The sequence below is a fragment of the Nannobrachium achirus genome (genome assembly GCF_963921795.1).
Source record: "Nannobrachium achirus genome assembly, chromosome: 4".
NCBI classification, from domain to species: Eukaryota; Metazoa; Chordata; class Actinopteri; order Myctophiformes; family Myctophidae; genus Nannobrachium; species Nannobrachium achirus.
This window is the reverse complement of record NC_137813.1, coordinates 53861126-53878885: the sequence shown is the minus strand read 5'-3', so window position 1 is coordinate 53878885 and position 17760 is coordinate 53861126. Positions and strand designations below refer to the sequence as shown.

General features: G+C 43.2%; 1 protein-coding gene across 1 annotated transcript; it reads right to left on the bottom strand.

The window, feature by feature from the left end:
- Positions 1-533: 533 nt before the first annotated feature.
- Positions 534-830, bottom strand: LOC308284117 (histone H4-like; the record flags this gene model as incomplete). The annotated part of the gene is made up of 1 exon (XM_080724654.1): positions 534-830. A coding segment is annotated over one exon (297 nt), but the record flags the coding sequence as incomplete, so codon positions are not given.
- Between the last annotated feature and the right edge of the window lie 16930 nt (positions 831-17760).

Genomic DNA, 17760 nt, shown 5'->3' with positions numbered 1-17760 from the left:
GTAAAGATAAGAAGTGACTGAGAGCCGAGGTGGTGTTACACCAGTATTTATGGGAGGTCCATGAAAATGTAGTGTGCGAATCCCAGCATTTGATTGGCTGGCCTACTGCCTATGTGACTCTCAGAGGGAGGTGACACTGTCTTTGTTTCTCCACTATGTTTCCCACCAGCTAAAATATAGACTAGTGACAAAGTATAATAAACATGTAGGGTGAATCTATATTTTAATTGGAATTATTATGTATATCAAGCCACGCTCCAATATTAAACCAGTTATAACACACACACACACACACACACACACACACACACACACACACACACACACACACACACACACACTACACACTATAACTGCAGACTTAATATTAATTCGACATGATACTTTTTTATGAATCTATGAGTCAGTTTGTACCACAGAAAGTAATAAAAAAATGCATTTCACCATGTCTGATATAATTAACTCTGTATAGAAAGTGTGGGCGGCAGCTCTTAAAAGAGCCTTTGGGTTGTTGGTAGATCAAGTCAGCATTATTAACCTCCGAAGCCGTACAGAGTGCGTCCCTGTCTCTTCAGAGCATAGACAACATCCATGGCGGTCACGGTCTTTCTCTTGGCGTGCCCGGTGTAGGTGACCGCATCACGGATCACGTTCTCCAGGAACACCTTGAGGACACCGCGGGTCTCCTCGTAGATCAGACCGGAGATACGCTTCACACCGCCGCGGCGAGCCAGACGGCGGATAGCGGGCTTGGTGATTCCCTGGATGTTATCACGAAGAACCTTGCGATGACGCTTGGCGCCTCCTTTTCCCAGTCCTTTTCCTCCTTTACTTTTTTTTTTTTTTGTGTGCACAAAAGTTATATTATTTATATTTTCTCCTCATAGGCCATTAGAAGCAACCCTTTGTTGAATTAGTGGGTGGCTCTTAAAAGAGCCTTTGTGGGGTTTATTCAGAAGAATGAGGCAGGTTTATTTCTTGGCGGCTTTCTCGGTCTTCTTGAGGAGCAGGACAGCCTGGATGTTGGGCAGCACACCGCCCTGAGCGATGGTCACTCCGCCTAGCAGTTTGTTGAGCTCCTCGTCGTTGCGGACGGCCAGCTGGAGGTGACGGGGGATGATACGAGTCTTCTTGTTGTCACGGGTAGCGTTTCCAGCCAACTCTAGGATCTCAGCGGTCAGGTACTCGAGGACGGCCGCCAGATACACCGGGGCGACGGCACCGACTCTCTGGGCATTGTTGCCTTCCTCCCTTACCACGCCCACTCATTTTTCAGCTTCAGTTCAGTTGTTGATTCAGAAGTGAATGAGGACGTAAGGGAGGACAGGCAGCCTGCTCTACACTGTTACAGACGGAGACGACCAGCTCAGCCGGGGTGTGTGCTGGCCGAGTGTGTATGAGCTGCTGACCAATCAGAAAAGGTGGCGCGAAATGTTTTTGACCACAGGCCAATCAGAGAAAGGCGCCCTGTCATGTTTATGCTATAAAAGGCAGACGCTTTTTCGTATGATTCATCATTCCAGCAGCATCGGAAGAAGCTTCTATCTTATCCATCCAGAAGGAGACCATTGGCGCCGGCGGCATGGACAAGCAGATCCTCAGCGTGCTTCAGAACAGAAAGTGGACCAGGTTCGACACAATTCGTGCAAGCCTCCAGAACCGCTATGAGATTCGAGGTGGTGGCCTTGATGTGAGAGAAGGTATGAGACTGCTGATAAGAAAAGGCGACGTGGAGTACCGAAACCACAGCAGGATGAAAGGGAGAGGCTCGGAGGCCCCTTTCAACGTCAAATGGGAACAGGCTGAGTTCTGGAAGCGCTGAGAAGGCATTCATTCAAACAAACAAACGGCTCTTTTAAGAGCCACCCACAAAATTATCCAAAGAGTTCCTTCTATAGTCTTATATATTAAGAAGTGCCTGAACCATTACACACACACACACACACACACACACACACACACACACACACACACACACACACACACACACACACACACACACACACACACACACACACACACACAAGCTTTCATGACAATCATTATACGCACCATACAGTATTATATTTTGGATTGGATTGAACTATTTATACTAAACATGTTATAGCCTATGTAGGCTACACGTTTTATATAGAGGTTCATTTTGCACAATGAATTAGTATGTGCTCACTATGGGAACGGGATGGCATGCACTTAGGCTATGTAGGGCTTTGTCTTCAGATATAACTATATAGGCCTACTTCTTTGCTTATTCTCTCTCTCTCTCTCTCTCTCTCTCTCTCCCTGTCTGTAGGCCTCTGTCTGTCTGTCTGTCTGTCTGTCTGTCTGTCTGTCTGTCTGTCTGTCTGTCTGACTTTGAGTAGCCTTTCTACAAAAGTGCTATATAGCATATCATATGTAAATGTTGTATTTATGTATTTATTGTTATTATTATTATTATTATCAAAACTGGTGTTTACACTGGGCTAGTGAGGTGCGTCGAGAAAGCACTATGGCTTGTTTCCATTGGGGACCTTATGGACATAGTTTACAATTATAATAATAATAATAATAAAATGCTTTCACGTAGACCTACATTTACACTAGTGCATATTTAGCCGCTCAAAATTACAGGGACAATAGAGCGCACGAGCGGGAGAAATAATCGACATCTTTGAGCACATCGCCGGTGAAGCCTCTCGTCTGGCTCACTACAACAAGCGTTCCACCATCTCATCCAGGGAGATTCAGACCGCCGTCCGCCTGCTGCTCCCCGGTGAGCTGGCCAAGCACGCCGTGTCTGAGGGTACCAAGGCTGTCACCAAGTACACCAGCTCCAAGTAAACTGTTCTGTCTGCTCTAAACACAACGATCCTTTTAAGGACCACCCAGGCCATCCATCCCATGTAAGAATGAATGAACTTGGTAAAGTAAAGTGTCTCTTTATTTCATATTCCACAGTAAGAGCGAGGGAGGGCTGGGGGTACCGGACATTGAATGGACATATAGTATATCCACACGCCTTTCACATCTGTTAAACATGTTAAATTGTGACGACCGCGGGCGGTCAGAGAGCTCGCCAGGGCCTCGCTCATTCTCGACCTGGAGCGACGCAAGGTCCCCAAAACGAGCGACCCATCCAGCTTCCTTGGGTTTAAAAAGAAGCCCAGCGGTAAATTGGATACCAACGCAACCGGTTTTGGAGTAAACTCTGACTGGCCAGATCTGAACGATTTGTGTAACTGGAGTGGTGTTTCCCTGGAGTGGAAAAGAGATGGCGAGGCAGGGGCGTCAATTGGGTATGGCAGGGGTATGCAGCTGCCATACCTTGGCTACAGGGGGAAATAATAAAAATGTACTTTTTATCGCGCCTGAGGGCGCGCGTGCAAGACACCTGTCATGTTGCCATACCTTAGCTTGCTCTGTCTGAACTGACGCCACTGCGGCGAGGCTGTGCGCGTCTCTGAAGCTGTGATCACCGAGCTGTCAATCAACGTGTGCGCAACAGCGAGCCACGATGGAACATCAAGCGCGCGCCCCCCCCGGCGCGCGAGCGCACCTTCTAGCGCTCCGAGCGCAGCAAAGGAAGCAGCGCTGGACAGGACTGCGACTGCAAGGTATAAGCTTGCTTGCCTGCAGTCAGCTGATCATTCGGTGGATCGGTGTCCCACTCCATTCTTAAAAACGCAGCTATTGATGAGGATATTCTCATCTTTACTGTAAAAGCACGACTCCCAAGTGCTGCCTACCAAACTGAATCTGTCCATTTGGTATCCAAATGCGCATGACTGTTTACACCACGGACAGCATAGAGTATGTCTCGTATATTAAACGGCTGTAATGTTTACAAAGGACTTTACATTGCCAGGCATGACAGAATTGTTGACATTATTACAAAAGATGTGTCACGTATGTTTGATTCCTCTGTTGTGTTTTACAAACACTCTTGTGTGAAACCAAAATGAAATGTTTCAAAGCAATGACCCCCATGTGTTTGCAAATATAACAGCAAATACGCCAGACGTCATTGTGATTGATGAGAACAGCAGAGAGGTTTTCTTATTGGAAGTTGGCTGTACTTTTGATTCAAGTTTGGAGGAAGCTTTCCTTACTAAACAGGTTAAATACCAACCATTAGTACAGGCCATTATACATAGGATATAAGTGTCAGCTCATTGTTTTTATATTTGGCAGCCTGGGCCATGTCCACAGGCTAGTGGTCAGGGGCCTGAGGATTTTGGGGCTGTCCAAGTAGGCTAGGGCAAAGCAGCTCGCAACGTATTGCTCTATCTCCTCCATTATAGGCAGCTTGTTTGTATTTACGCACTGATACATGTTGTTTAAAGCATGTGGGACATCAGAAGCAACTGAACATATTTGTGTCCCTTGTAATGTATTTTATAAATGTGGACTCAAATAAAGAAATTGAAGTGTGTGTGTGTGTGTGTGTGTGTGCGTGTGTGCGTGCGTGCGTGCGTGTCTGTGTGGGAGTGTGTGGGAGAGAGAGAGCTTTTTTCACACAGTCCCATTGTTTTAAAGGAGTAGTTCACCTCCAAAATGACTTTTTTTCTATTGATTACTCACGCCATGGAGACAAAAATTGTATTCTAGTAAATGTACCCCCATTGATTCCGGATGGGGACCCGAATCGATTTGGGGCCCCATCCAGAACAAATGGGGGTACATTTATTGTAATCACATTTTTGTCTTAGGAAGTGTATGGCTGTCTATCTATCTAGGTCGTCCTCAGACGAGCCCTCCATCGTTGTTTCCAGTCATCTCGGTTCTCCATACATCTGGCCAGCTCATTGGTGTTCTGTGTCCCTACGTCTTCCTTGAGTACGTCCACGTATGTTTTTTGTGGGACGTCCACACACACACACACACACACACACACACACACACACACACACACACACACACACACACACACACACACACACACAATAATGAGTGTATTTTATTCAATTTGGTTTATTTGTGAATGCAAATATTATGTTCCTCTTCTTTCTGTCCTTTTGTTTGTTACCAGGCCCAACACGCCCAGGCCCTCTCCACATACACACCCATTGTAACTTCAAACTCCATTTTACCCATGATAGATTCATCAAAAACACCCATTATTTTTTCTGGTGACTCATACTACCCTCCTAATACGTGAGCAGACCGTGTTTTTTCAATAACTTTTTTCATTTATTTTCAATAAAATATTATTGTATTTAATGTTTTCCATTTTCCCAAAGAATTATTAAAAATAAAAGAAAAAGGTTATTGAAAGAGCACGGTCTGCTCACGTATTAGGAGGGTATTGTGAGTCACCAGAAAGAATAATGGGTGTTTTTGATGAATCTATCATGGTTAAAATAGAGTTTGAAGTTACAATGGGTGTGTATGTGGAGAGGGCCTGGGCGTGTTGGGCCTGGTAACATTTACATCAAATATCTAAATACTGAATGAAGAAAATTAAAAACTGTTCAGGGTGTTCATACAAGCCTGATTAGACCATACAATGACCAAAAGTTTTTTTGAAAGTGGAATGTCCCTTTAAAGCAGGACAGACACTCTCAGATCATGGACACAGATGATCTGAACAAACACTGAAACAAACTAGACACAGGTGGAACTCAAGGACAATCATCCCATGGGAGTGGCTGAACTAAAACAAGACAGGTGGAAATAATTCTACTCTGCCATCCACATCCACTTGAATTCTGCTAATCTATGAATACAGTATATATTTTTCAAAGCAAACCTTTTTAACTCAAATCTCTGCTTCTGGAGGTCCCTATACCAACATATTTTGAAATGGGGGTCTGTGGCCAAATACATGTCATGTTTGGGGTCCAATGACATAGGAACCAATGACATAAATACGTGTTTTTCAAAAACCTTAGGATTTAGTAGACATTAAAGAATCTGGTCAAAAATATTCCATGACTTTATTCAAAACTTTTCAAAAATAGCAGATGTACAAGCTTGCCGCGCGGCAACTTTATTTAATTTTATTTCATTTGTTTTATTTTCTGCCTTTGTGTACTTTTTCTGTTAAGCACAATTTCTGACATGTTGAGCTGCATTTCATGTCATGAAAGGTGCTATACAAATAATTCTTATAGGGGAGTGACTCAACTTTTTCAGGCCGTGTCCCCCACAAAATGATCATTTTAACTCGCCAGAAATAATCACATTAATTTGAGGCATTACATATAGTTGGGACTCTTCCACAGATAAACATTGTGAAAGTAGCAGATCTACAAGCTTGTGAGCTTTAGTGTTGGTTTAAACTATTGTTCCATTTCCCTTCCCCATTCCCCCCCCCCCTTGTCTTTCCCTTCCTTAGTTTCAAAATGTTTTAACAAAAAAAAAAAGAAAGACAAAACAATAACCCAAAACTTTTGAGATCAAATGAAATCAGTTGTCAGCAGTGTAGTGTTCCTACATGCATCTATTGTGCAAGGCGATGGATACAATAAGAAAGTGAAACAAATAAGGTGTAGTGGAGCCATGCGGCTGCTTGATGGCTGGGGACAGAATGAGCTTTACTAGAACAGAGAGGAGGGTCAGAAAGCCTCAGCCTGACAATGGTATGAAGCATTGGAGAGAGAGACAGAATTCACCGAAAATGAAGCATGTTAGGAGGGGGGACTATATAGGGAGCGGTGATACCACTAAGAGCAAAAAAAGGGGGTGAAGACAAAAGACTACTTATTTAAAGACAGCTAACCCATGCAAGACCCTCCCCTTGGTGCAGAGGGACTTGGTGCAGTCCAATTGCCTCCCATCAGCTGCAGATTTTGAGCAGCTGCGGTTCCCCTTTCATCTCCATCAGGTTCCCACAGAATCAAACTGGTAACTGGTAGAAAACTCAGTGATCTCAAAGGCACATTCAATAACTCACAGATAAAAACGACTGAACAATAAACTATGTTATTTCAACTGGTTGTGTGTGGTTTATCTGTGTTTGTTTGCGTATACGTATAATGTAATACTGAAAATATAAACAGTATAAATAAACCAAAAAGAGAAGTCGCCCTACAGTATATTAGACTAGGCAGGATTTCAGAAAATGTGCTTAATTAAAGCGCTGAAGGCAAATCTTGTTAGTTTATGGCATACATGTTTTCTAGGGGTATTAAGGTGCGCTGAATCCATATCTGCTGTATGCAAAGCTCAAAAATGGCCGCTAAGCCCTAGAAATTGACAATTTAAAGATGGCGGCAGACAGGATAGAAACTAGATTTTTCTTTTTTAGTTTTTTAGGTTTTCATACATGGGGGAATCCAATTAAATATTCCAATTTGAAATCATGAAGAAACTGCTTAAAACTCATATAGGCCTACTGCGAGAATTGTCATATATTGGTGAATCTTTCCAACCAACTTTATACCATAACTTATATATTCCCAATAATTATGTACATAAATGTGTCATTATTTATAGGTAACCAACTCCATAATACTTGAGAAGAAACTGCTTAAAAAGCATATTGCAAGCCTGTGGTATAAACTGATGGCCGAACGCAAGCATCAGCCACAAACACCTTAGTCAGGTTGCTTTGGGCCAGATTTTAGAAAAATGTTCATGCTCTCCATCACCATAAGTTTAATTTTGGTTCTAGGTTCTCGCACGACCAGCAGGCCCAGACACGCTCCGTCATGTTCCACCTAACCCACACCTCTGTCACGCCGGGGGACAAGCACCAAACCAAGGCTTGCTCCGGACAAAACGAGGCCAATGCATGCAACCCCCAAACCAACCAAATAACCAAGACCAAGACGGGCAATTTAACCAATGACAATACGGGCGAGATAACCACGGCCAAGACGGGCAATATTTTTTTTTTTGCTTTAGCTTCTCTCTGAGCGGTGCTGGAACCCGCCTGGGAGCATGAATGACGGCTGTGCATCATATTTTAGTTGGATCTTGTAGGTGTATGGTTAGACACCAAACCCTCTGAATACATCTGTATACTGCTCCACTATTGTCTCAACATTGTTTTGTGCATTTGTCTTGATGCTATACATCCTCTTGACTAGACCCAATTTTTCACATGCATCATCTCCCAACAGTGAATGCCTGTGAATTCTGATGTTGAGTTGTCAAAAGTGCTTTTCAGGTTTTTTTATTTTATTTATTCACTTACACTTTATGTTGGTTGAGCGACAACAATGTGAAATTGTCATGTTAGAAATGGGCAGATAGACTCTATACACTTGACTTGTTGGTTTGTTTACTGTTGGCCATCCGAATGACCAACCCACATGCCAAAATGCGGCAGGAAGAAGATGAATAACATTTAAAAAATACAGTTAATTAACAATTAATGTGATGAGTTTAATTGGCTATTTTAAGAAGTGTGGGGTTTGGTGTTTTTACCCAAAAAGGGCAGGCTCTTGTGGATAGGGCAAAACAGCTGGCCATCCGAGTGACCAACCCACATGCCAAAATGCGGCAGGAAGAAGATGAATACATTTTAAAAAATACAGTTACAAGTGTGCGAGTTCATTGTTGCCTGCTTGGTTTTTTGTGTTGCATGAATAACAAAAGTCAAGGTAGCTTAATTTACACACACGGGTAAATACAAAATTGTGATCTCAACTGTCAGCAGAGGAATGTGGTGCCACCTTGTGGATTCATGTTTAAACAAATTCTTCTTAAAAATATATAAATATTCAGTTATTCCTGGCCCTGCCCCCGGCTTCCTGTTCATATCCTGAAAGAGGCGGAGGCTGAAAAAGCTGGCCTGAAAAACATCATTTGGTTTCCTGTTGTCCTTGCATCAAAGTGTCAGTAGTTGGCGTTCTAGGCTCTGGGCTCTGAATGTACCTGGGTTGCCATGTCTGCTTATAATAAGCAATTTGTGTCTCAAAAAAAATGTTGCTTATTGGGCTTACTTTCTAATATTTTTTTAAACCAGTGGTTCCCAAATCTTTTCATATCAAGGACCCCAGATTACATATTTGTCCACAGTCGCAGACCCCCATCTGAAAATATGTGGTGCCAGGGACCTCCACACAGATTTATGTTGTTAAAATGTTTCAAAAATATTCAAAAAAAGATTTCCCTCAATATTTTTTAAATAGCAAATATACAAGCTCACAATGTGTCGCAATGTGACACATTGTGAGCTTGCTTGCTGATCTATTTTCAAATGTGAATGTAAAGTAGTATAGCCTACTGTAGTTGCTTCTGTTGGGCTTATTTCTTTGGCAAAATCTGGCAACAGACAATTCCATGTCACTTTCTTACTTGGGAGGAAGTGAAAAGATGTTTATGAAGCAGCACACAAAGAAAAATGCTCCAGCGCCCTCTGTAAAAGGAAAATGGCAGCCTCCATAGAATGGCCAGGAATATGGTGAATACAAGGAGCCAAATGAGCCAGTCTTTCGAACGGCTCTTTTAAGTGAGCCAGATCCATGGTTCTGGCTCACTTCAAAGAGCCATAATGCAGAATAGACCCAAATTTAGAGTGTCACAGGGCAGCCTGTGCCCTATACACACACATACAATGATTTAGGACAATGGACACACCTATGTAACCCAGGGTTCAGATTGAATATATATTTATTTTATTTTTCAAATAGAATGTTTTCTTATTTTTCAAATGCAATGTGTTGCTCCCTGTCCACAAGTCATAATCACTTTCTCATTATTCTTCTGCCACTTTATCTCTAGTGGCTAGACCGTGCAGTCGCTTTTTACGAAACTCGGCAGTATGGCAGAGGACTATGCCAAATGGCTAAAACGTGAAGCTCGCAACAATCGGCCAAAGGGTGGCGCTGTAGGAAGCCTTTGAAAAATGCAAACTTTGAACAGGTATAGCTCATGCTCTGTTTGAGGTACAGCCATGAAACCTGTATACACTTATGCCACTTTTCCACTCTGACTTTTGACCTCTGACCTTTAGTTCTCCCACCATTTTGAATTCTATGAAAAACAGAAAAACAGTAAAAATCAATCTCCTCCTGGGATTTTCACGTCATGTGCGCGAAACTTTTTTTACATGAACTTTGGACCAATACGGTCAGATCTGTCTCGGCGGATTTTTTTTAAAGTGAAACATTATTTTTTTATAATTCACTGAATATTGCGGTTTTATGCAAATTATTCTTCTGCCTCTAAATCATACATGCAAAGTGACACATTCATGGCATTTGGCAAAGATGTAGAGGGTTAGTCCAAATATCACTGAAACCAATCTTATTCCAATTGGCCAAAGGGGGGCGCTATACAAAGCGTTTGAAAATTCAAACTTTAAACGGGCATAAGTCATGCCTCGTTTCGTTTAAAGACATGCAACTTGCTTACACGCATGCCTTGACTCAAGCGGAAGCCATCTGTGTCTTTGTTAAGTATGCTCCGCCCTTAGATTTACCGCCATTTTGAGCAGTTTGTAACACGCTTAAACCCGCTTAAAACGCTTTTATTTTTATACGCGTCACGTGCACAGGAACTTTTTTTACATGAACTTTGGACCAATATCTAAAGATCTGTCAGATCGGATTTCTTTTAAATTGAAACATTCTTTTTTAATAATTCAATGAATATTGCAGTTTTATGCAAATTATTCTTCTGCCTCTAAAAGGCATGGTTCTCTCAATGGCTTGCCTTGAAGTAAAGATAAGAAGTGACTGAGAGCCGAGGTGGTGTTACACCAGTATTTATGGGAGGTCCATGAAAATGTAGTGTGCGAATCCCAGCATTTGATTGGCTGGCCTACTGCCTATGTGACTCTCAGAGGGAGGTGACACTGTCTTTGTTTCTCCACTATGTTTCCCACCAGCTAAAATATAGACTAGTGACAAAGTATAATAAACATGTAGGGTGAATCTATATTTTAATTGGAATTATGTATATCAAGCCACGCTCCAATATTAAACCAGTTATAACACACACACACACACACACACACACACACACACACACACACACACACACACACACACACACACACACACACTACACACTATAACTGCAGACTTAATATTAATTCGACATGATACTTTTTTATGAATCTATGAGTCAGTTTGTACCACAGAAAGTAATAAAAAAATGCATTTCACCATGTCTGATATAATTAACTCCGTATAGAAAGTGTGGGCGGCAGCTCTTAAAAGAGCCTTTGGGTTGTTGGTAGATCAAGTCAGCATTATTAACCTCCGAAGCCGTACAGAGTGCGTCCCTGTCTCTTCAGAGCATAGACAACATCCATGGCGGTCACGGTCTTTCTCTTGGCGTGCCCGGTGTAGGTGACCGCATCACGGATCACGTTCTCCAGGAACACCTTGAGGACACCGCGGGTCTCCTCGTAGATCAGACCGGAGATACGCTTCACACCGCCGCGGCGAGCCAGACGGCGGATAGCGGGCTTGGTGATTCCCTGGATGTTATCACGAAGAACCTTGCGATGACGCTTGGCGCCTCCTTTTCCCAGTCCTTTTCCTCCTTTACTTTTTTTTTTTTTGTGTGCACAAAAGTTATATTATTTATATTTTCTCCTCATAGGCCATTAGAAGCAACCCTTTGTTGAATTAGTGGGTGGCTCTTAAAAGAGCCTTTGTGGGGTTTATTCAGAAGAATGAGGCAGGTTTATTTCTTGGCGGCTTTCTCGGTCTTCTTGGGGAGCAGGACAGCCTGGATGTTGGGCAGCACACCGCCCTGAGCGATGGTCACTCCGCCTAGCAGTTTGTTGAGCTCCTCGTCGTTGCGGACGGCCAGCTGGAGGTGACGGGGGATGATACGAGTCTTCTTGTTGTCACGGGCAGCGTTTCCAGCCAACTCTAGGATCTCAGCGGTCAGGTACTCGAGGACGGCCGCCAGATACACCGGGGCGACGGCACCGACTCTGGGCATTGTTGCCTTCCTCCCTTACCACGCCCACTCATTTTTCAGCTTCAGTTCAGTTGTTGATTCAGAAGTGAATGAGGACGTAAGGGAGGACAGGCAGCCTGCTCTACACTGTTACAGACGGAGACGACCAGCTCAGCCGGGGTGTGTGCTGGCCGAGTGTGTATGAGCTGCTGACCAATCAGAAAAGGTGGCGCGAAATGTTTTTGACCACAGGCCAATCAGAGAAAGGCGCCCTGTCATGTTTATGCTATAAAAGGCAGACGCTTTTTCGTATGATTCATCATTCCAGCAGCATCGGAAGAAGCTTCTATCTTATCCATCCAGAAGGAGACCATTGGCGCCGGCGGCATGGACAAGCAGATCCTCAGCGTGCTTCAGAACAGGAAGTGGACCAGGTTCGACACCATTCGTGCAAGCCTCCAGAACCGCTATGAGATTCGAGGTGGTGGCCTTGATGTGAGAGAAGGTATGAGACTGCTGATAAGAAAAGGCGACGTGGAGTACCGAAACCACAGCAGGATGAAAGGGAGAGGCTCGGAGGCCCCTTTCAACGTCAAATGGGAACAGGCTGAGTTCTGGAAGCGCTGAGAAGGCATTCATTCAAACAAACAAACGGCTCTTTTAAGAGCCACCCACAAAATTATCCAAAGAGTTCCTTCTATAGTCTTATATATTAAGAAGTGCCTGAACCATTACACACACACACACACACACACACACACACACACACACACACACACACACACACACACACACACACACACACACACACACACACACACACACACAAGCTTTCATGACAATCATTATACGCACCATACAGTATTATATTTTGGATTGGATTGAACTATTTATACTAAACATGTTATAGCCTATGTAGGCTACACGTTTTATATAGAGGTTCATTTTGCACAATGAATTAGTATGTGCTCACTATGGGAACGGGATGGCATGCACTTAGGCTATGTAGGGCTTTGTCTTCAGATATAACTATATAGGCCTACTTCTTTGCTTATTCTCTCTCTCTCTCTCTCCCTGTCTGTAGGCCTCTGTCTGTCTGTCTGTCTGTCTGTCTGTCTGTCTGTCTGTCTGTCTGTCTGTCTGTCTGTCTGTCTGTCTGTCTGTCTGTCTGTCTGTCTGTCTGTCTGTCTGTCTGTCTGTCTTTGAGTAGCCTTTCTACAAAAGTGCTATATAGCATATCATATGTAAATGTTGTATTTATGTATTTATTGTTATTATTATTATTATTATCAAAACTGGTGTTTACACTGGGCTAGTGAGGTGCGTCTAGAAAGCACTATGGCTTGTTTCCATTGGGGACCTTATGGACATAGTTTACAATTATAATAATAACTAGAAAAACTGTTCCTTCGAAACAGTGTGGGCTCGCTTCCAACCCAAAACAATAATAGTAAAAGTGTCAAGTTCCCAGGCAATGCTCTCTTTAATTTTACTGACGTAAAATGGTAATGCAAATACAATGTAGACAAGCAGTGTTATTACATGAACTTAAAGGACCAGGTCACCTTTGGGACAACCAGATCTTATTTTATTGTTGTGTGGGGACACGATCAACACAATGTTGAGTTATTCTTTGTGTTCAATCTGTGTTTTTAGATATTTTAGTATTTCAGTATGCTACAACTGGTCATATGATGCATTTTGCATCATATGATGCATGAGATGATGCAATATCATGCTACAAAGCATCATATGACCAGTTGTAGCATGCTGAAATACTAAAATATCTAAAAACACAGATTGAACACAAGAAATTACAGGATTGTGTTGATCGTGTCCCACACAACAATAAAATAAGATCTGGTTGTCCCAGAGGTGACCTGGTCCTTTAACGGTATGGACAATTAAATCAAAATAAAATTAAAATATAATGTGGACGGGTAACCAACAACAAAAGTTCGAGACCAGTAGCATGTTGGGAACTGAAGTTATGGCTGTTTAAAGCCTGGGAAGAAAGATGGGGAACCTGTGTGTGTGTGTGTGTGTGTGTGTGTGTGTGTCTGTGTCTGTGTCTGTGTGTGTGTGTGTGTGTGTGTGTGTGTGTGTGTGTGTGTGTGTGTGTCCTAGGGGTCCCTGAACTACACTTTGCAAACCAGCAAACCACATCAAAGTAATAGTACACAGATGGTCCTAATATTGACAAGCTTTTTAAAAACAGCAGATCTACAAGATCACAACATGTCGCAATGTCACATTGTAGATCAGCTTCTTACAATTAGACAAAGTATTAAGTGATTCATCTACCGTATGTTTTGTATTAATAATAAAATCTGCAAAGTAACAAGTAACTAAAGCTGCCAAATGCAATTGCAGTGGAGTATAAGTAACAAAAGTGTAAAGTAAAAGTTGGTATACAGTACGGGACATGCTGATCCAAATGCATATGGGATATACTAGGATTCAAATGCAGACAGGCTGAAATTCATGGCTTTTAAAGTGTTTGGGGTGTGGTTTTGCCAGGTGGGTCCACTTCGGTTGATCGTCTGATTTGGAAACGCATTGGTTGTGATATCTCCCTGACAACCACACAGAGTGTCCCTGCGGGTTCTAGGATATATACTGTAAATCCCATCGCCCGGGAACCTTATTCTTTTTAAGTTAAATTTCTAAAACACTACAAAACATGTGTCAAAGACAAATACAAGCAAACGTCTCCACAGTAACACAGTAACAGTTGTTTGTGTGTCAGTGTGTGTGTATGCGTGTGAGTGTGTGCGTGTGTGCGTGCGTGCGTGCGTGTTAATAATTATTATTATTATTAATAATAAAATCTGCAAAATAAAAAGTAACTGAAGCTGTCAAATGCTGTATTTATAGTAGAGTATAAGTAACAAAAATGGAAATTAGAGTAAAAGTACCTAAAAATTGTACTGTAGGTACAAGTACTTGTTTGTATATACTTGAGTAAATGTACTTGGTTACTTTGCAGCACCACTAGCCTTACATTAAGACGTCTCTGCCGAGACTTTCGCATTGTCACTGCAGGCCCGACTTATGTAAGGCTACATCACCACAGAACAGCCAATGACAGCCAAGCCTTTAATCACAGCTGTGTCAATCAGTAGAGTGGAGAGGGACATTTATTTATAGTTTTAACTATAACTATAGTTTTATACATCACACAGCTTAGACATTTGGATCAAATCAGAAAGCAGACCTGTGTGAACACATTGATATAAATAGCATATCTGAAGTGTGAATATTGCAGCCACAGCGACTTAATATAAACATGGGTCCCTTTCCCCTGTCTCACTCTCTCCCCACTCAGTAAACCCATTGGAAATGCATTGGATGCTTAAAGTTAAACATTTTTATTTTTTTATAATTAAACTACAAAACATTTCAAAACCAAAAGTACAAGCACACGTGTCCTCAGTAAGCTGAACACATAAAAATTTGAATGGTGTTTAAAGGTGTAAGCGTTTAGGAGATGAATCGCGCCAAAGTTTTGAGGAGATACTGACTGACTGACTGACTGACTGACTATAAATAATGAAGATAACATACGTGTGCTCGCCTTCCAGGCGAGCCCACAATAATAATAAAATGCGTTCACGTAGACCTACATTTACACTAGTGCATATTTAGCCGCTCAAAATTACAGGGACAATAGAGCGCACGAGCGGGAGAAATAATCGACATCTTTGAGCGCATCGCCGGTGAAGCCTCTCGTCTGGCTCACTACAACAAGCGCTCCACCATCTCATCCAGGGAGATTCAGACCGCCGTCCGCCTGCTGCTCCCCGGTGAGCTGGCCAAGCACGCCGTGTCTGAGGGCACCAAGGCTGTCACCAAGTACACCAGCTCCAAGTAAACTGTTCTGTCTGCTCTAAACACAACGGTCCTTTTAAGGACCACCCAGGCCATCCATCCCATGTAAGAATGAATGAACTTGGTAAAGTAAAGTGTCTCTTTATTTCATATTCCACAGTAAGAGCGAGGGAGGGCTGGGGGTACCGGACATTGAATGGACATATAGTATATCCACACGCCTTTCACATCTGTTAAACATGTTAAATTGTGACGACCACGGGCGGTCAGAGAGCTCGCCAGGGCCTCGCTCATTCTCGACCTGGAGCGACGCAAGGTCCCCAAAACGAGCGACCCATCCAGCTTCCTTGGGTTTAAAAAGAAGCCCAGCGGTAAATTGGATACCAACGCAACCGGTTTTGGAGTAAACTCTGACTGGCCAGATCTGAACGATTTGTGTAACTGGAGTGGTGTTTCCCTGGAGTGGAAAAGAGATGGCGAGGCAGGGGCGTCAATTGGGTATGGCAGGGGTATGCAGCTGCCATACCTTGGCTACAGGGGGAAATAATAAAAATGTACTTTTTATCGCGCCTGAGGGCGCGCGTGCAAGACACCTGTCATGTTGCCATACCTTAGCTTGCTCTGTCTGAACTGACGCCACTGCGGCGAGGCTGTGCGCGTCTCTGAAGCTGTGATCACCGAGCTGTCAATCAACGTGTGCGCAACAGCGAGCCACGATGGAACATCAAGCGCGCGCCCCCCCCCCCCCCCCCCCCCCCCGGCGCGCGAGCGCACCTTCTAGCGCTCCGAGCGCAGCAAAGGAAGCAGCGCTGGACAGGACTGCGACTGCAAGGTATAAGCTTGCTTGCCTGCAGTCAGCTGATCATTCGGTGGATCGGTGTCCCACTCCATTCTTAAAAACGCAGCTATTGATGAGGATATTCTCATCTTTACTGTAAAAGCACGACTCCCAAGTGCTGCCTACCAAACTGAATCTGTCCATTTGGTATCCAAATGCGCATGACTGTTTACACCACGGACAGCATAGAGTATGTCTTGTATATTAAACGGCTGTAATGTTTACAAAGGACTTTACATTGCCAGGCATGACAGAATTGTTGACATTATTACAAAAGATGTGTCACCTATGTTTGATTCCTCTGTTGTGTTTTACAAACACTCTTGTGTGAAACCAAAATGAAATGTTTCAAAGCAATGACCCCCATGTGTTTGCAAATATAACAGCAAATACGCCAGACGTCATTGTGATTGATGAGAACAGCAGAGAGGTTTTCTTATTGGAAGTTGGCTGTACTTTTGATTCAAGTTTGGAGGAAGCTTTCCTTACTAAACAGGTTAAATACCAACCATTAGTACAGGCCATTATACATAAGATATAAGTGTCAGCTCATTGTTTTTATATTTGGCAGCCTGGGCCATGTCCACAGGCTAGTGGTCAGGGGCCTGAGGATTTTGGGGCTGTCCAAGTAGGCTAGGGCAAAGCAGCTCGCAACGTATTGCTCTATCTCCTCCATTATAGGCAGCTTGTTTGTATTTACGCACTGATACATGTTGTTTAAAGCATGTGGGACATCAGAAGCAACTGAAAATATTTGTGTCCCTTGTAATGTATTTTATAAATGTGGACTCAAATAAAGAAATTGAAGTGTGTGTGTGTGCGTGTGTGCGTGTGCGCGTGTGCGTGTGTGCGTGCGTGCGTGCGTGCGTGTCTGTGTGGGAGTGTGTGGGAGAGAGAGAGCTTTTTTCACACACAGTCCCATTGTTTTAAAGGAGTAGTTCACCTCCAAAATGACTTTTTTTCTATTGATTACTCACGCCATGGAGACAAAAATTGTATTCTAGTAAATGTACCCCCATTGATTCTGGGGACCCGAATCCATTTGGGGCCCCATCCAGAACAAATGGGGGTACATTTATTGTAATCACATTTTTGTCTTAGGAAGTGTATGGCTGTCTATCTATCTAGGTCGTCCTCAGACGAGCCCTCCATCGTTGTTTCCAGTCATCTCGGTTCTCCATACATCTGGCCAGCTCATTGGTGTTCTGTGTCCCTACGTCTTCCTTGAGTACGTCCACGTATGTTTTTGTGGGACGTCCACACACACACACACACACACACACACACACACACACACACAC